Source organism: Physeter macrocephalus, chromosome 5 (assembly GCF_002837175.3).
Source record: "Physeter macrocephalus isolate SW-GA chromosome 5, ASM283717v5, whole genome shotgun sequence".
In the NCBI taxonomy this organism is placed as follows: Eukaryota; Metazoa; Chordata; class Mammalia; order Artiodactyla; family Physeteridae; genus Physeter; species Physeter macrocephalus.
The window spans coordinates 69,666,143-69,686,732 of record NC_041218.1 but is presented as its reverse complement, the minus strand read 5'-3'; the positions used below and the strand labels follow the sequence as shown (position 1 = coordinate 69,686,732).

The window sequence follows — 20,590 nt, the reverse complement described above, 5'->3', positions numbered from 1 at the left end:
ACATTTAGGTCTCTAATCCATTTTGAGTTTATTTTTGTGTATGGTGTTAAGGAGTGTTCTAATTTCATTCTTTTACACGTAGCTGTCTAGTTTTCCCACCACTTATTGAAAAGACTGTCTTTTCTCCATTGTATATCCTTGCCTCCTTTGTCATAGATTAGTTGACCATAGGTGTGTGGGTTTATCTCTGGGCTTTCTATCCTGTTCCATTGATCTATATTTCTGTTTTTGTGCCCGTACCATATTGCCTTGATTACTGTCACTTTGTAGTATAGTCTGAAGTCAGGGAGCCTGATTCCTCTAGCTCTGTTTTTTTCCCTCAAGACTGCTTTGGCTATTTGGCTATAGATTCCAATGTGTCTCCATACCACTTTTAAGATTTTTTGTTCTAGGTCTGTAAAAAATGCCATTGGTAATTTCATAGGGATTGCATTGAATCTGTACATTGCTTTGGGTAGTATAGTCATTTTCACAATGTTGATTCTTCCAATCCAAGAACATGGTATATCTCTCCATCTGTTGGTATCATCTTTAATTTCTTTCTTCAGTGTCTTATAGTTTTCTGCATACAGGTCTGTTGTCTTCTTAGGTAGGTTTATTCCTAGGTATTTTATTCTTTTTGTTGCATTGGTAAATGGGAGTGTTTCCTTATTTCTCTTTCTGATCTTTCATTGTTAGTGTATAGGAATGCAAGAGATTTCTGTGCATTAACTTTGTATCCTACAACCTTACCAAATTCATTGATTAGTTCTAGTAATTTTCTGGTGGCATCTTTAGGATTTCCTATGTATAGTATCATGTCATCTGCAAACAGTGACAGTTTTACTTCTTGTTTTCCAATTTGGATTCCTTTTATTTCTTTTTCTTCTCTGATTGCCATGGCTAGGACTTCCATAAATGGGTGTTTGATTTTGTCAAAAGCATTTTCTGCATCTATTGAGATGATCATATGGTTTTTATTCTTCAGTTTGTTAATGTGGTGTATCACATTGATTGATTTGCGTATATTGAAGAATCCTTCCATCTCTGCGATAAATCCCACTTGATCATAGTGTATGATTCTTTTAATGTGTTGTTGGATTCTGTTTGGTAGTATTTTGTTTAGGATTTTTGCGTCTATATTCATCAGTGATATTGGTCTGTAATTTTCTTTTTTTATAGTATCTTTGTCTGATTTTGGTATCAGGGTGATGGCGACCTTGTAGAATGTGTTTGGGAGTGTTCCTTCCTCTGCAATTTTTTGGAAGAGTTTGAGAAGGTTGGGTGTTATCTCTTCCCTAAATGTTTGATAGAATTCACCTTTGAAGCCATCTGGTCCTGAACTTTTGTTTGCTGGAAGATTTTTAATCACAGTTTCCATTTCATTACTTGTGATTGGTTTGTTCATATTTTATATTCCTTCCTGCTTCAGTCTTGGAAGCTTATACCTTTCTCAGAATTTGTCCATTTCTTTCAGGTTGTCCATTTTATTGGCATAGAGTTGCTTGTAGTAGTCTCTTAGGGTGCTTTGTATTTCTGCAGTGTCTGTTGTAATTTCTCCTTTTTCATTTCTAATTTTATTGATTTGAGTCCTCTTCCTCTTTTTCTTGATGAGTTTGGCTAATGGTTTATCAATTTTGTTTTTCTCAAAGAACCAGCTTTTAGTTTTTTTGATGTTTGCTATTGTTTTCTTTGTTTCTATTTCATTTATTTCTGCTCTGATCGTTACGATTTCTTTCCTTTTGCTAACTTTGGGTTTTGTTTGTTCTTCTTTCTCTGGTTCCTTTAGGTGTAAGGTCAGATTGTTTGTTTGAGATTTTTCTTGTTTCTTGAGGTAGGCTTGCATAGCTATAAACTTCCCTTTAGAACTGCTTTTGCTGCATCCCATAGGTTTTGGATTGTCGTGTTTTCATTATCATTTGTCTCTAGGTATTTTAAAATTTCCTCTTTGATTTCTCCATTGATCTCTTGGTTATTTAGTAATGTATCGTTTAGCCTCCATATGTTTGTGTTTTTTACTTTTTTTCCCTGTAATTGATTTCTAATCTCATAACATTGTTGTCAGAAGAGATGCTTGATATTATTTCAATTTTCTTAAATTTACTGAGGCTTGATTTGTGACCCAAGATGTGATCTGTGCTGAAGAATGTTCCGTGCACACTTGAGAAGAAAGTGTAATCTGCTGTTTTCGGATGGAATGTCCTATAAATATCAATTAAATTTATCTTGTCTACTGTCTCATTTAAAGCTTGTGTTTCCTTATTAATTTTTTTTTGGATGATCTGTCCATTCACGTGAGTGAGGTGTTAAAGTTCCATACTATTATTGTGTTACTGTCGATTTCCTCTTTTATAGCTGTTAGCAGTTGCCTTATGTATTGAGGTGCTCCTTTGTTGGCTGCATATATATTTATAATTGTCATATCTTCTTCTTGGATTTATCCCTTGCTCATTACGTAGTGTCCTTCCTTGTCTCTTATAACATTCTTTATTTTAAAGTCTTATTTTATCTGATATGAGTATTGCTACTCCAGCTTTCTTTTGATTTCCATTTGCATGGAATATCTTTTTCCATCCCCTCATTTTCAGTCTGAATGCGTCCCTAGGTCTGAAGTGGCTCTCTTGTAGACAGCACATATATGGGTCTTGTTTTTGTATCCGTTCAGCAAGCCTGTGTCTTTTGGTTGGAGCATTTAATCCATTCACGCTTAAGGTAATTATCGATATGTATGTTCCTATTGCCATTTTCTTAATTGTTGTGGGTTTGTTTTTGTAGGTCCTTTTCTTCCCTTGTGTTTCCAACTTAGAGAAGTTCCTTTAGAGTTTGTTATAGAGCTGGTTTGGTGGTGTTGAATTCTCTTAGCTTTTGCCTGTCTGTAAAGCTTTTGATTTATCCATTGAATCTGAATGAGATCCTTGCTGGGTAGAGTAATCTTGGTTTTAGGTCCTTCCCTTTCATCACTTTAAATATATCATGCCACTCCTTTTTGGTTTGTAGAGTTTCTGCTGAGAAATCAGCTGTTAACCTTAGGGGAGTTCCCTTGTATGTTATTTTTCGTTTTTCCCTTGCTGCTTTCAATAATTTTTCTTTGTCTTTAAATTTTGCCAATTTGATTACTATGTGTCACGGCATTTTTCTCCTTGGGTTTATCCTGTATGGGACTTTCTGCACTTCCTGGACTTCTCTGGCTATTTCCTTTCCCATGTTCGGGACGTTTTTGACTATAATCTGTTCAAATATTTTCTCGGGTCCTTTCTCTCTCTCTCTTCTCCTTCTGGGACCCCTATAATGCGAATGTTGTTACGTTTAATGTTGTCCCAGAGGTCTCTTTCGCTGTCTTCATTTCTTTTCATTCTTTATTCTGTTCCACAGCAATGAATTCCACCATTTTGTCTTCCAGGTCACTTATCCATTCTTCTGCCTCAGTTATTCTGCTATTGATTCCTTCTAGTGTATTTTTTATTTCAGTTATTGTGTTGTTCATCTCTGTTTGTTTGTTCTTTAATTCTTCTAGGTCTTTTTTAAGCATTTCTTGCATCTTCTCGTTCTTTGCCTCCATTCTTTTTCCAAGGTTCTGGATCATCTTTGCTATCATTATTCTGAATTCTTTTTCTGGAACGTTTCCTATCTCTACTTCATTTAGTTGTTTTTCTGGGGTTTTATCTTGTTCCTTCATCTGGTACATAGCCCTTTGCCTTTTCATCTTGTCTATCTTTCTGTGAATGTGGTTTTTGTTCCACAGGTTGCAGGATTGTAGTTCTTCTTTCTTCTGCTGTCTGCCCTCTGGTGGATGAGGCTATCTAAGATGCTTGTGCAAGTTTCTTGATGGAAGGGACTCATGGTGCGTAGAATTGGCTGTTGCTCTGGTGAGCAGAGCTCAGTAAAACTTTCATCCACTGGTCTTTTGATGGGTGGGGCTGGATTCCCTCCTTGTTGGTTGTTTGGCCTGAGGCAACCCAGCAGTGGAGCCTACCTGGCTCTTTTGTGGGGCTAATGGCGGACTCTAGGAGGGCTCATGCCAAGGAGTACTTCCTAGAACTTCTGCTGCCCGTGTCCTTGTCCCCACAGTGAGCCACAACCCCCCTCCCGCCTCTGCAGGAGACTCTCCAACAGTAGCAGGTAGGTCTGGTTCTATCTCCGATGAGGTCACTGCTCCTTCCCCTGGGTCCCGATGAGCACACTACTTTGTGTGTGCCCTCCAAGAGTGGAGTCTGTTTCCCCCTGTCCTGTCGAACTCCTGCAATCAAATCCCGCTAACCTTCAAAGTCTGATTCTCTATGAATTCCTCCTCCCATTGCCAGACCCCCAGGTTTGGAAGCCTGACGTGAGGCTCAGAACCTTCACTCCAGTGGATGGACTATGTAGTATAAGTGTTCTCCCGTTTGTGAGTCACCCACCCAGCAGTTACGGGATTTGATTTTATTGTGATTGAGCCCCTCCTACCGTCTCATTGTGGCTTCTCCTTTGTCTTTGGATGTGGGGCATCTTTTTTGCTGAGTTCCAGTTTCTTCATGTCGATGATTGTTCAGCAGTTAGTTGTGATTCTGGTGTTCTTGCAAGAGGGAGTGAGAGCACATCCTTCTACTCCGGCATCTTGAACCAATCCCAAGACACATTTTCACCATTTCTTATAGAATGTATTTCCAGCAGTCTTTTGCCAGAATGACTGCCATTATTTTTCTTAAAATTCAGTACAGTATTTATGCAGAGTAGCAAATGCACTTTTTTCCTGTAGGAATTCTAAGAAGCTTCTGTAGCTCTTGTCTCTGATGTTTTCACTTCATCTTCCTCTAAGATGTATATTATAGACAAGTATGGTTAGTATGTGCAGTCCTTTTTCAAGCATCTCAAATGGTAATTTTGTCTCACTGGACTTTTTGTATCTTTCATATATTTTCACATAACTGTGCTTTCCTTTTCTCCTTAATTAGAATGTCAGTGCTCTGCTGAAAGAACATTTTCTTTAAATTAATTTAATTGCTGAATTCAAGAAATTCAGTTTAACATGGAAATAATTTCCTATAGTTTTTCTTTTTTTAAAAAAATATTTATTTCATTTATTTATTTCTGACTGCATTTGGCCTTTGTTGGTGTGCATGGGCCCTCTCTAATTGCAGTGAGCGGGGCTACTGTTTGCCACGGTGCACGGGCCTCTCGCTGCAGTGGCCTCTCCTGTTGCGGAACCCGGGTTCCAGGTGGGCGCGTCTCAGTAGTTGTGGTGCGTGGGCCTAGCTGCTCTGTGGCATGTGGGATCCTCCGAGGCCGAGGCTCAAACTCGTGCCCCCTGCGTTGGCAGGCAGACTCCTGACCACTGCGCCACCAGGGAAGCCCTAGTATTTCTTTTTATGAGATCAATATTATTTTTCTATGGGGGAAATTTTTCGAGTGGATTGAATTAAAAGTATTTGCAAAGAAGTATGAAGGGCCTAATGATAATTCTGTAGATACGATGCCTTTTCCTTAAAGCCATTTTGCAAAAAGATGAGGTGTCAGTATATTAAGCAAACCCAAAGTATTCTGATTTTGCATTTATAAAGTAAGTTTTAATGTTTGCTCAACAGATTTTTTTTTTTGTTTGCCTTAGTGTTCATCTTTTGACTTGAGTCTACCAGCCTATTTTAACTGGTACTGTTTCCCTAACAGTATAGAAAGACCTTTCTCATTGTTTCTTTATAGCTACATTGTATTCTTTATTACCTAATGAAGTTTTCTCTCTAACAGTCCTTCTTCAACGATCCCTAAAGCTATATACATTTGTTTTAGTAATTGCGCAGGATCCTTCTTTCACTCCTGACAGTTAACAAGTTCATCTTGTACTTATACATAATTATAGAGAGAAAGTCATTTAAAATAGATATCTCAAAGATACAGTAATATGATTAAGAGAGAATGTAGTTATTGAGAAGCCAGGAAGTTAATTGATAAATTAAAAAGTGGAATTATATAATGATAGGTTTGGGAGACCAAAAAAACACCTAAAATATAGCTTAGTCATTAGGATCAGAGAGACCTGGATTTGAAGTCTTCTCTGATACTTATTGAATCCATGGACACAGATAAGTTGTTTAGCATCTCTGATCTTTATTTACCTCCTTTGTAAAATGGAGAGTATAATAGGTACCTCAGAAGATCATGATGAGGATAAATGAAATAATTAATATGAATCTGAAGAGTATACAGCATATAGTAGCCATATAGTAGGCATATAGTAGAAATTTTTTTTTCTTTCTTCCCTCTATTGTATTATTTGAGTTCATATTGCAAAAATGAGTATTGTCTCCTTTTCCATCTTCCTCGTCTAATCTTGTCATTGAATGGTTTAAGATGAAAATGTCTTTCTTTGTATTTATCAATGTGCGTTTCTTTTGGACTGTTATGTAGTCTCCATCTTTCTATTTGGTCTCATTCTCTTTCTCTGCTGAGCTCTTAATGATTTTATAAGAAGCATCTTAAGTGATCAAGGCCACCTACTGTTTTTAATCAGAGCCACAGAACTGCATGTAGCTGAAAAAGCATTAGAAGGGTAGCTACACGACAAGGTTGAATGCTAATTGGATTTGGGGATTAGACTGGCATGAATAAGCTCGGCACTTGTTCATTCTCATATATGGTGACTGTTAGAACATTTTGCTCTGGGAAGGCAAAGCAAATGATAGGTTTGAAACAAGGTGAATGACTGTACAACTATCAATCAGAATTCTGTCAAGGTTTCCTGCCACTTGTAAGCAAATCTATTCCTGGAACAGTAATAACCACCACACCCACCTACTTGGCTATTTTAAGTAATACAGTACTGAAAATGTCAGAAAATTCTTCAGACAGTTTAAACTGGCAAGTTGCCCTCTGATCTGTGATTCATCTGATTGTCCATTTTTTATTGCTTTGGAACATTTGACAGAGGAATAGCCAGTAAGGAGACAGATTTGCTCATGTTTAATTTCTGATGGAAACTGTTGGATGCTTTAATGTTAGAGCTGAAAGCAACCTCTATGAACCTTTCAGAAAAGCAGATTAAAGACAATTTTTAAGATGCACCAAATAGTTTTTCTTTTTACTTACAACATATTTATAGATATCGGCAAAATAAAGCTGATTATTCTGCTTTTCCTGTGCTTCTGTTGTCTCTCTTCTGTTGGTTTACGTTTTCTTAGGCCCCTCAGTTTTACTCTTTAACCTTCTTGCTCTCATGACCATGCCCATGAAAGTCAGCCTTTAAAACATACTGTTGGATTTTTTTTTACTTACATGCAACACTTATTCTGCTTGAGGTGTAAAGTTTTAAAAATCATATACCAGCATAGCATAGTATATTCATGTAAGGAATACAGGGTATGATTAGTCAATCCAATTGCTGCTTTACTGCCTCTACTAACTTTCCAAGATTAGTGACCTTAGGGAAATTGTAGGTTCTCTCTGAGCTGCAGTCTCATTAGGTTTAAATAACAAAAGGATAGCACAAACTATGTAAGAAAGTTCATATGATGATTACGTGAGATAATGTATGAAATCGTTTTGCAAAGTACTTTAGACATGTAGTATTATATAATTTTAACTGCTTTGAATTTTTTTTTTTTACATGTTTAAATCTCTGGGCTATATTTTTACCAGGTGGTCTTAAGGTTTTATGAATCCTTATCTTAATAAAGTATTTTTTAAAATTAATTTATTAATTTATTTATTTTTGGCTGTGTTGGGTCTTCGTTTCTGTGTGAGGGCTTTCTGCAGTTGTGGCGAGCGGGGGCCACTCTTCATCACGGTGCGCAGGCCTCTCACTGTCACGGCCTCTCCCGTTGTGGAGCACAGGCTCCAGATGCGCAGGTTTAGTAGTTGTGGCTCAGGGGCTTAGTTGCTCCGTGGCATGTGGGATCTTCCCAGACCAGGGCTCAAACCCGTGTCCCCTGCATTGGCAGGCGGAATCCCAACCACTGCGCCACCAGGGAAGCCCGCTATGAATTTTTAATTTGCAATTTCCATCATCTCATAGAGTTCCTTCCCTTCAGCCCACTTTATATCAGTTCATACCTACCACATGTAGCCCGTGGTACCACTAACTTGATTCTTGTCTTTATAGTTTTGTCTTTAAATATGTCATAAAAAATGGAGTCATATAGTTATATTGTTTTCGTTTTGTTGTTTTCTTTTCTCCTTTCACTCAGCATAATGCTTTTGAATACATCCTCATTGCTTGCATCAGTAGTTGACTCTTATTTCTGCTGCTATATTTCACTGTATTGATGTACCACAATTTGTTTATGAGTTTACTTGTGAATTGAATGTTATCAGTTTTCAGCAGTTAAGAATAATCCTGCTTTGAACATTTGAGTACAAGTCTTTTTATTTCTAAATATTTTCCTTTTTCTTGGCAAAGTAAATGAATGTAGAAGAAATAGTTAAAACAATTACATTATTAACAGGGGAGGTAAAGGCATGTAGAAGAGGGTCAGTTTCCTACATTTCACTTAACTGGCAAAATGGTCACCCCAGTTGATTATGATAGCCTATATGTGTGTAGTATAATTCCTAGAGCAACTAGTAAAACCTATTGAAGGAATACACTCACAAACATAAATACTAAAGAGAAATCGTGGTGGAATTCTAAAAGATGTTCAAGTAACCCATGAGAAGACAAGAGAAAGAAAAGGGAGAAACAAAAACAGAGAAAACAAAACAAAACAAAAAGGCAGACTTAAGCCCTAATATATAAATAATCACGTTAAATACAAATGGTCTAAGTGAGGCAATTAAAACATACATAGTGCCAGAGTAGATTAAAAATCATGAGCAAGTGTATGCTGTCCACAAGGAACTCAATTCGAATATAAGGATATAGGCAGATTGAAAGTAAAAAGATGAAAAAAAACTACATAATGCAAATATTAATCAAAATAAAATAAGAATGGAAAAATTAATATCAGAAAATGTAGACCTCAGAGCAAAGAATATTTCCATAAGTAGAGAGGCACATCATATAAAAATAAAAGGAATAATCGTTCCAATTTTTAGTATATGTGCTGCCGAAGCGAGCACTAAAAGGAATAATCTACTGAGAAGACAGAGCAGTCCTTATGTAGTTACAGCAAACAATTAGTTTCACAATGCGTAAAGCAAAAGTGTAAGAACTGTAAGTAGAAATATTCAAATCTATGATTAGAGTTGGAACGTAAAAACTTCTTTATCAAAAATTGATAGAATAAGTAGACATAAAAAAGCAAGGATATAAAAAACTCAACCACACCATCAACCATTAGGATACAATCATTTTTTAATTGAACTTTCCATGCAACAGTAGCAGAATACTTACATGGCACTTTTTAAGTGCCCATAGAACATGCAACAAGGTAGACCATATCCTGGGCCATAAAACAAAATTTAACACATCTAAAAGAATTGAAATTGTATTCCCTGGCCACAGTGGAATCAAACTAGAGATCCATAACAAGAAACTAATAGGAAATCTCAAAGCACTTGGAAACCAAACAACATGTTTTTAAATAAACAATAGGTCAAAGAGGAACTTCCACAGGAAATAAAAATTTAGATTGAACTTAATGAAAATGCAAATATCAGTATTTGTGGGCCACAGCTAATGAAGACTGAGAGGGAAATTTACAGCACTAAATGCATATATTAGAAAAGAGGAAAAATTCAAATCAGTATTCTTTTTTTTTTTTTTTTTTTTTTTTTTTGCGGTACGTGGGCCTCTCACTCTTGTGGCCTCTCCCTTCATGGAGCACAGGCTCCGGACGTGCAGGCCCAGCGGCCATGGCTCACGGGCCCAGCCGCTCCGCAGCATGTGGGATCTTCCTGGACCGGGGCACGAACCCACATCCCCTGCATCGGCAGGCGGACTCGCAACCACTGCACCACCAGGGAGGCCCCAAATCAATATTCTAATCTATCACTTCAAGAACCTAGAAAAACAAGAGCAAACTAAATCCAAAGCAAGGATGGAGGATGAAATAATAAAGATAGCAGAAGTCAATGGAATTGAAAACAAAACAAAATAAAGAAAATACATGAAACAAGAGCTGGTTCTTTGAAAAGATGAATAAAAATTCACCAGTCTCTGGAAAGAGTGACAAAATAGAGAGAAGACACAGATTGACAATATCAGGAATGAAGCAGAGAGTACCACTATAGATCCTGCACACATCAAAGGGATAAGTAGGGAATACCATGAACAACTCTACACACATAAGTTTGACAACTTAGGTGAATTTTTCAAAAACCAGAAACTATCATAACTTCCATAATATGAAGTGGATAGTTTGAATAGCCCTATAACTATCAAGGAAATTGAATTCATGATTTAATAACTCCTCTAAAAGAAATCCTTGGACCCAGATGATTTCATTGGAGAATTCTATCAAACATTTAAAGAAGAAATAACACCAATTCTATACATACTCTTCCATTAAATAGGAAAGAAGGAAAAAGCAGTTCGTTTAAGAAGCTAGTATTACCCTTATCCCAAAACCAGATGAAGACAGTACAAAATCAGAAAACTATAGACCAACATCCCTCATAAATATGATGCAAAATATCTTAACAAAATATCAGCAAACAAAATATGTAAAATGATGCACTATAGTCAAGTTTGGCTATATTCCAGGGATATCAGATTGGTTCAATATTAAGAAAATCAAACAGTTCAGTATACCGTATTGACAGGCTAAAGAATGAAAGTCTCATAATTCTATCAATCAATGCACAAAAGTCATTTGATAAAATGAAATGTGTATCATAAAGAAATGCTTTCAGAAAAACAGGAATAAAAAGGAATAGTCTCATCTTGATAAAGAACATCTACAAAAAAGACACAACTAACATTCTACTTAATGTTGAAAGACAAATGTTTTTCCCCAAGATTGGGAACAAGGGAAGTATGTTTACTTTCACCATTCTAATTCAAATAGTGTTTGAATTTCTAGCCATTGCAATAAGGGAAGGAAGGAAATAAAAAAAGCATATAGATTAGAAAAGAAGAAATGAAACTATAGCTATTTGCAGATGACATAGTTGTCTTTGTTGAAAATCCTCAGAAATCATTTTTTTAAACTTTTTTTTTTTTTCGGTATGCGGGCCTCTCACTGTTGTGGCCTCTCCCGTTGCAGAGCGCAGGCTCCGGACGCATAGGCTCAGCGGCCATGGCTCACCGCCTCAGCCGCTCCGCGGCACGTGGGATCTTCCCGGACCAGGGCACGAACCCGTGTCCACTGCATCGGCAGGCGGATTCTCAACCACTGCACCACCAGGGAAGCCCTAAACTCTTAAAATTATTAAGGGAGTTTATAATGTTTTCAGGATAAAAGATAAACATTTAAATGTTGATTATAATTCTGTGAATTAGAAAAGAATATATGGACACTGAAATTCAAAACAATATCCTTTATAATTACTCAAAAATATACTTAGATATAATTCTAACAAAATATGCACAGGACTTATGTGCTGAGAAAATTCAGATGAAGGAAATCTAAGAAAATCTAAATAAATGGACAGACATGTTCATGGTTTCGTAGTCTTAACATAGCAAAGGTAGAAATTTTCCCTATAATAATATACAGATTGAATGCAATTACTCTCAAAACCCCAGCAGGATATTTTTAGTAGATATAGACAATATTATTCTAAAATTTATATGAAAAAGGTAAAGGAACTAGAATAGCCAGAACAATTTAGAAAAAGAATAAAGCGGGAGGAATTAAACTACTCGCTTTCAAGATTTTATTGTATCGCCACAGTCATCAAGACTATGTAGTATTTTCAGGTTAGAGACATGATTAATGGAGACAGAGAACACTGAAATTTTCCCACAAAAAATATGTCCAGCTAATTTTTGACAAAAGTTTCAAAATTCAATGGAGAAAAGAGCTTTTGAAAAAGTGCTTAAGTGATTAGGCATCCTTTATATAAAGAAACCAACAAACAAATGAGCCTAAATTTTCAATCTTAATAAAAAATTAACTGAAATCACAGCCTTATGTTTTAGATATAAAACCTTTAGGAAAAAAGCAAATAGAAGAAAATCTTGGATCTAGTGCTAGGCAAAAATTTCTTAGACTTGACACTAAAAACAGTGCATAAAAGGAAAAATAGATAAGATGGATTTCATCAAAATAAAAAACTTGTGCAATACTTTGTTATAAGGAAGAAACGACAAGCTATACATTGGGAAAAATACTTGCAAAACACCTGAGAAAAAGGACCACTATGTAAAATATATAATGAACTCTCAAAACTCAACAGTAGGGAAGGAGTCAAGACGGCGGTGTAGGAAGATGTGGAGTTAGCCTCTCCCCACAGCTAGGGTGCCTGCCAGCCACTAGTGGGGGATACTAACCCCCAAGGAGACAGGAGGAACCCCACAGTGAACCAGTAGGATGTAGGGGGACTGGGGTTGGGGGAGAAGTGGAGGCCAGACAAGATTGGTGTCCCTGAGGCCAGGGAGATCAGGAGAGGCAGGTGAGAGGGACTCTCTGGGAAGAGTAGGAGAGGAATGGAGGGTGATCACTTGGCCCACTTGGGGTGGGGTGTCTGCTGAGCTCACAATCCGGTTCTCCCCCCTCCAAAGCCTCATCCAGGCTGCATGGGTACTGGGGGCATAGGAGGGAGACTGGGGAGGTCAGGAGAGGCAGGTAGATGGGGCACTGCAGGAGGAGCAGGAGAAGAGCAGAGGGCGTTTGCCCTGCCCACTCAGGCGCAGGGAGCCTGCTCAGTGTCCAGGCGGATCCCCTGCCCTCCAGCCTCCTCAAGGTTGCATGGTCTCTTGGGGGCATAGGAGGGAGGCTGGGGAGATCAGGAGAGGCAGGTGGGAGGGGTCCTCGAGGAGGAGAGGGAGAGAAGTGGAGGGCAATTGTCCCACCCACTCGGACACGGGGAGCCTGCTGGGCTCCCAGGTGAAGTCCCCTGCCCTCTGAGATCGGGGTGGGGGCCACACCTGGTCCCCTTCTGTTCCTTGAGCCTAAGCTCCACCCCTCACAGGCCCCAGGGCCTTTTCCAGCCCTGTGGGTCCTGAGCATGGGCCCTGCTCACCACCTAAATATCTCTCTTGCTTAGGCCCCGCTCTCCACAGCCAAGGCCTTCTCTCCCATCCTTTTTTTTCCCCCTTTTTCCTCCTCTTTATTACTATTGTGGTACTGATGTACCTTCTAGTTATTGATTCATCTATATTTTTAGTTTTACATTCTTTCTAACATATCTGTTAGTTTCCTGCTCTAATTTTATTTTTTAATTTGTTATTCTCTTTTTTTTTTTTGCCACCCCACGGGGCTTGCGGGATCTTGATTTGTGAGCATGGGTTTGGGTGGAAGCTCCTATGGTGGGAGCTCCGAGTCTGAACCACTGGACTAACAGAGAACCTCAGACCCCAGGGAATACTCATCGAAATGAGGTCTCACAGAGTTCCTCATCTCAGCACCTAGACCCAGCTCTACACAATAGCCTTCAAACTCCAGTGCTGGAAGCCTCAGGCCATATTACCAGTAAAACAGGAACACAACCCCACACAATTAAAAAAAAAATTAGACGGCAAAAAAACATGTCAGAGATGAAGGAGCAAGGTAAAAACTTAGAAGACCAAATAAATGAAGAGGGAATACACAATCTAACTGAAAAAGAATTCAGAGTAATGATAGTAAAGATGATCCAGAATCAAGGAAATAGAATGGAAGCACAGATTGAGAAAATACAAGAAATGTTTAACAAAGATCTCGAAGAACTAAAGAACAAACAGAGATGAACAACACAATAACTGAAATGAAAAATACACTAGAAGGAATCAATAACAGAATAATGGAGGCAGAAGAACGGATAAGCGAGCTGGAAGACAAAATGGTGGAAATAACTGCTGAGGAGCAGAATAAAGAAAGAAGAATGAAGAGAATTGAAGACAATCTCAGAGACATCTGGGACAGCATTAAATGCACCAACATTCTAATTATAGGGGTCCCAGAAGAAGATGAAAAGAAAGGGTCTGAGAAAATATTTGAAGAGATTAAACTTGAAAACTTCCCTAACAGGGGAAAGGAAATAGTCACCCAAGTCCAGGAAGCACAGAGAGTCCCATACAGGATAAACCCTAGGAAAAACACACGAAGACACATACTAATCAAACTAACAAAACTTAAATTAAAAAAAAAAAATGAAAGCAACAAGCAAAAAACAAAAAATAACATACAAATGAATCCCCATAAGGTTATCAGCTGACTTTTCAGTGGAAACTCTGCAGGCCAGAAGGAAATGGCAGGATATACTTAAAGTGATGAAAGACAAAAACCTACAACCAAGATTACTCTATCCAGCAAGGATCTCATTCAGATTCGATGGAGAAGTCAAAAGCTTTTCAGACAAAAAAAAGCTAAGAGAATTCAGCACCACCAAACCAGCTTTACAACAAATGCGAAAGTTACTTCTCTAAGTGGGGAAACACAAGAGAAGAAAAAGACCCATGAAAACAAACCCAAAACAATTAAGAAAATGGTAATAGGAACATACATATTGATAATAACCTTGAATGTAAATGGATTAAATGCCCCAACCAAAAGGTACAGACTGGCAGAATAGATACAAAAACATGAACCATATATATGCTGTCTACAAGAGACCCACTTCAGACCTAGGGACATTTCCAGATTGAAAGTGAAGGGATGGAAAATGATATTCCATGCAAATAGAAATCAAAAGAAAGCTGGAGTACCAATACTCATATCAGATAAAATAGACTTTAAAATAAAGACTGTTACAAGAGATAAGAAGGGACACTAGATAATGATCAAAGGATCAATCCAAGAAGAAGACGTAACATTTATTAATGTTTATGCACCCAGCATAGGAGCACCTCAATATATAAGGCAAATGCTAACAACCATGAAAGGAGAAATCAACAGTAACACAATAATAGTAGGGGACTTTAACACCCCACTTACACCAATGAACAGACCATACAAACAGAAAATAAATAAGGAAACACAAGCTTTAAATGACACAATAGACCAGATAGATTTAATTGATATTTATAGAACATTCCACCCAAAAGTAGCAGAATACACTTTCTTCTCAAGTGCACATGGAACATTCTCCAGGATAGAACACATCTTGGGTCACAAATCAAGCCTCGGAAAATTTAAGCAAGTTGAAATCATATCAAGCATCTTTTCTGACCAAAACACTATGAGATTGGAAATCAATTACAAGAAAAAAAAAAACTGTAAAAAACACAAATACATGGAGGCTAAACAGTGCACTACTAAATAACCAAGAGATCACTGAAGAAATCAAAGAAGAAATAAAAAAATACATAGATACAAATGACAATGAAAACACGAAAACCCACAACCTGTGGGATGCAGCAAAAGCAGTTCTAAGAGGAAAGTTTATAGTAATTCTATCTCACCTCAAGAAAGAAGAAAAATCTCAAATAAACAATCTATCCCTACACTTTAAACAACTAGAGAAAGAGGAACAAAGAAAACCTAATGTCGAAGTGCGGGGACGTGGCCGAGCCGGTGGGCGGGCCATGGTGCGTGTGGGGCCGGGGCCCAGCCGGCCGGGCTCCGAGCTCCCTACAACTGCCCAGAATCAGACTCCTGGAACTGCCCTGGAAGCCAAGAAGGGGGCATGGGCCCGGAGGCAGGAAGCCCTCCTGGAGAAGCGCCGGGGACACGGGCAGCACTGTTGCTGGAATTAAAGCTGGACTTCCATTCAGGACAAACAGACCTATAATTCCTGGTGTGATGAGAGAGTGAGTGGATTTGCTGTCCTGAAGTCATTAAGCTTGGGCCCTGGTTCCTCTTCATGAGAGACTAGGGAGATGGAAGACTTAAAATCTGAGAATAAAAAAAGGGTGCTTCCCGCATGGATGACAGCTCAGGTGGCTGAAAAGAGGACGGTGCAGGTGAAGACCCCCAAGAGGAGGAGAACAGCCATGTGCCAGTGGCTACAGCAAGACTTCCTGCCATGAGGACTGTTTACTGCATGAATGAAGCTGAAATCATAGACGTTGCTCTGGGGATCCTGACTGAGGGCCGAAAACAGGAAAAGCTGTTGGAACAGCTGCCTCTGGCAGGCACTGATAAGCCAGAGCACTCCCCAGCCAGCTCAGCGCTGCTGTCCCTGGAGCAGAAGTGAGGACTGGGGGGAAGATGGCCCTCCCCCGGGACCTGCGGATTCTGACTCGGCTTGTGGCAGAGGCCTCGAGGAGGACCAGGATGCGCTAAAATACGTCAGAGAGATATTTTTCAGCTAAGGGACAAACTTCCTGGACTTTCTGCCCAGAGTAGCTGAAGGAAGTTGGGTTTCCCTCTTGGCCTGGGCGCTGCCTTCAGACTGTCACAGCTTCTGCTCCCAGCTTTGTGGCTCCCTGGGCTGCGCAGATTCACCTTGGGAACTGAGGAATCAGAATGAGCTCCTGTTAGAAATCCTCCCTGCACTGTGCTCTCTCCTCGCTCAGAGGATCTGGGATCCCCACAGTTGGTTGTATTCAGTTACCTGGTTCCAGGGAGTTGAGGTTGTGGTGGTCAACTTACTGGAACCAAAGAGTCAACTTAATAATGTTTAGAGAAAAACAAGTATGGCTGCTAAGTACACTGGAATTCCTACTGTTTGGGCTCCCTAAGGAGGAATCCTATTTTAAAAATAGCTTCCATCGCGAGGCAATCAGTCTGTGAGCCATTGCTCGTCCAGCCCTGAAGCAGACGTCCTGCCACAGTGCTGGGCTCTCTCTAAGAGCCCGAGGCTCAGCGTACAGATTGGGAAGCCTCCTGACCAATCAGGCCTCCTTCCCCCGAGCTGCCACCTTTCTTCCACTTGGTGGCCTCGGCCTTCGTCCCTGGACAGTCGGAAAGCAAGAGTGGGACAGGAACCTAAAGGAGACACCAAGGACAAGACATCACACTAGAGTCTGTGTTTCTGCTTCTGTATTCAGTGTGGCTTTTGATAGGCATAGAATGAGGCAATCATGTGCTGTACAGGTTTTCAATATACAGGTGCTGAAAAATGCTCAAAATTCCCCACTGGGGAGAAAAAAAAAGAAAGAAAGAAAACCCAATATCAGTAGAAGGAAAGAAATCATAAAGATCAGAGCAGAAACAAATGAAATAGAAACGAAGAAAACAGTAGCAAAGATCAATAAAATTAAAAGCTGTTCTTTGAGAAGATAAAGAAAATTGATAAACCCTTAGCCTGACTCATGAAGAAAAAAAGGGAGAGGATGCAAATCAATAAAATTAGAAATGAAAAAGGAGAAATCACAACGGGCACTGCAGAAATACAAAGGATTATAAAAGACTACAGCCAATAAAATGAACAACCAGGAAGAAATGAACAAATTCTTGGAAAGGTACAATTTTCCAAGACTGAACCAGGAAGAATTAGAAAATATAAACATACCTATCACAAGTAATTAAATTGAAACCATGATTAAAAATCTTCCAACAAACAAAAGTCCAGGAGCAGATGGCTTCACAGGTGAATTATATCAAACATTTAGAGAAGAGCTAACTCCAATCCTTCTCAAACTCTTCCAAAAAAATGCAGAGGGAGAAACACTCCCAAATTCATTCTACGAAGCCACCATCACCCTGATACCAAAACCAGAAAAAGATATCACAGAAAAAGAAAATTATAGACTAATATCACTGATGAACATAGACGCAAAACTCCTCAACAAAATACTAGCAAACAGAATCCAACAGCACATTAAAAGGCTCATACACCATGATCAAGTGGGATTTATCCCAGAGATGCAAGGATTCTTCAATATATGCAAATCAATGTGATACACCACATTAACAAATTAAGGAATAAAAACCATATGATCATCTCAATAGATGCAGAAGATGCTTTTGACAAAATTCAACACCCATTTATGATGAAAACCCTCCAGAAAATGGGCATGGAGGGAACCTACCTCAATATAATAAAGGCCATATATGACAAACCCACAGCAAATATCATTCTCAATGGTGAAAAAATGAAAGCATTTCCCCTAGGATCAGGAACAAGGCAAGATGTCTACTCTTGCCGCTCTTATTCAACATAGTTTTGGAAGTCCTAGCCACAGCAGTCAGGGAAGAAAAAGAAATAAAAGGAATACAAATTGGAAAAGAAGAAGTAAAACTGTCACTGTTTGCAGATTACATGATACTATACATAGAAAATCCTAAAGATGCCACCAGAAAACTACTAGAACTAATCAGTGAATTTCGTAAGGTTGCAGGATACAAAATTAATGCACAGAAATCTCTGGCATTCCTATACACCAACAAAGAGAAATCAGAATGAGAAATTAAAGAAACACTCCCAATTACTATTGCAACAAAAAGAATAAAATATATAGGAATAAACCTGCCTAAGGAGGCTAAAAACTTGTACTCAGAAAACTATAAAACACTGATGAAAGAAATCAAAGATGACTTAAACAGTTGGAGAAATATACCATGCTCTTGGATTGGAAGAATCAATATTGTGAAAATGACTATACTACCCAAAGCAATCTACAGATTCAGTGCAATCCGTATCAAAGTACCAATGGCATTCTCCACAGAATTAGAACAAAAAACTTACAATTCATATGGAAACACAAAAGACCCCAAATAGCCAAAGCAATCTTGAGAAAGTAAAATGGAGCTGGAGGAATCGGGCTCCCTGACTTCAGACTATACTACAAGGCTACAGTAACAAGGCAGTACGGTACTGGCAGAAAAACAGAACTATAGATCAATGGTCAGGATAGAATGCCCAGATTTAAACCCACGCACATATGGGCACCAAATTTCTGACAAAGTAGGCAAGAACATACAATGAAGAAAAGACAGCCTCTTCAATCAGTGGTGTTGGGAAAACTGGACAGCTATACGGAAAAGAATGAAATTAGAACACTGCCTAACACCATACACAAAAATGAACTCCAAATGGATTAAAGACTTAAATGTAAGACCAGATACTATAAAACTCTTAGAGGAAAACATAGGAAAAACACTCTGACATAAACCACAGCAATATCTTTTTTGACTCCCCTCCTAGAGTAATGGAAATAAAAACAAAAATAAGCAAATGGGACCTAATTAAACTTAAAAGCTTTTGCACAGCAAAGGAAGCCATAAATAAGACAAAAAGACAGCCCTCAGAATGGGAGAAAATATTTGCAAAGAACCAACAGACAAAGGTTTAATCTCCAAAATATACAAATAGCTCATGGAGCTAAATATCAAAAAAAGAAACAACCCAATCCAAAAATGTGTGGAAGACCTAAATAGACATTTCACCAAGGAAGACATGCAGATGGCCAAGAGACACATAAAAAGATGCTCAACATCACTAATTATTAGAGAAATGCAAATCAAAACTACCGTGAGGTATGACCTTATGCTGGTCAGAATGGTCATTATCAAAAAAGCTAGAAACGGTGAATGCTGGAAAGGGAGTGGTGAAAAGGGAACCCTCCTACACTGTTGGTAGGAATGTAAATTGATACAACCACTATGGAAAACAATATGGAGGTTCCTTAAAATACTAAAAATAGTACTACCATATGAACCAGCATTCCCACTACTGGGCATATACCCAGAGAAAACCATAATTCAAAAAGAGTTATGCACCACAATGTTCATTGCAGCACTGTTTACAATAGCCAGGTCATGGAAGCAACCTAAATGTCCACTGACAGATGAATGGATAAAGAAGATGTGGTACCTGTGTACAATGGAATATTACTCAGCCATAAAAAGAAATGAAATTGATTTATTTTTAGTGAGGTGGATGGACCTAGAGTCTGTCATACAGAGTGAAGTAAGACAGAAAGAGAAAAAGAACTACTGTATGCTAACACATATATATGGAATCTTAGAAAAAAAAATGGTACTGAAGAACTTAGTTGCAGGGCAGCAATAAAGAGGTAGAGATGGAGAATGGACTTGAGGACATGGGGTGGGAGGGTGAAGCTAGGGTGAAGTGAGAGTAGCATCAACATATATCCACTACTGAATGTAAAATAGTTGGCTGGTGGGAAGCAGCAGCATAGCACAGGGAGATCGGCTCGGTGCTTTGCGATGACCTAGAGGGGTGGGACAGGGAGGATGGGAGGGAGGCTCAAGAGGGAGGGCATATGGGGACACGTGTATGCATATGGCTGATTCGCTTTGTTTTGCAACAGAAACTAACACGGTATTGTGAAGCAATTGTACTCCAATAAAGATGTATTATTAAAAAAAAAACAAAACTCAACAAGAAAAAACAGAAGAAACATTCCAGTTAGAGCATAGGCAGAACATCTGAACAGACGTATCTCTCAAAAGGATATGCAGATGGTATATAAGCATGCGAAAAGCTGTCAGCATCATTACCCCTTGGGGAAATGCAAGTGAGAACTAAGATGAGACATCACTACTCACCTATTAGATTAGCTAAATAAAAAAATAGTGGCAACACCACATGCTGAGAGGATCGGAGAAACTGCTCATGCTTGCTGGTTGGAATTCAAAATGATATAGTTACTCTAGAAAATAATTTGGCAGTTACTTAGTAAACTAAACATGCTGCTACCATATAACCCAGCAGTGCCGTTCTGGGCATTTATCTGAGAGAAGTGAAAATATGTTCACATAAAAATATG

The 20,590-nt window shown here is 38.7% G+C and overlaps 2 protein-coding genes across 7 annotated transcripts in view; both read left to right on the top strand.

The window, feature by feature from the left end:
* DGKB (diacylglycerol kinase beta) overlaps positions 1-20,590 on the top strand; it is a 654,153-nt gene that overhangs the window by 45,834 nt on the left and 587,729 nt on the right. The window lies entirely within an intron of this gene.
* LOC112066357 (cell cycle regulator of non-homologous end joining-like) lies at positions 15,734-16,225 on the top strand. Its single transcript, XM_024129282.2, is given in 3 exon segments — positions 15,734-15,895; positions 15,898-16,094; positions 16,096-16,225. Coding segments are annotated over 3 exon segments (432 nt in total). The 5' UTR covers positions 15,734-15,790.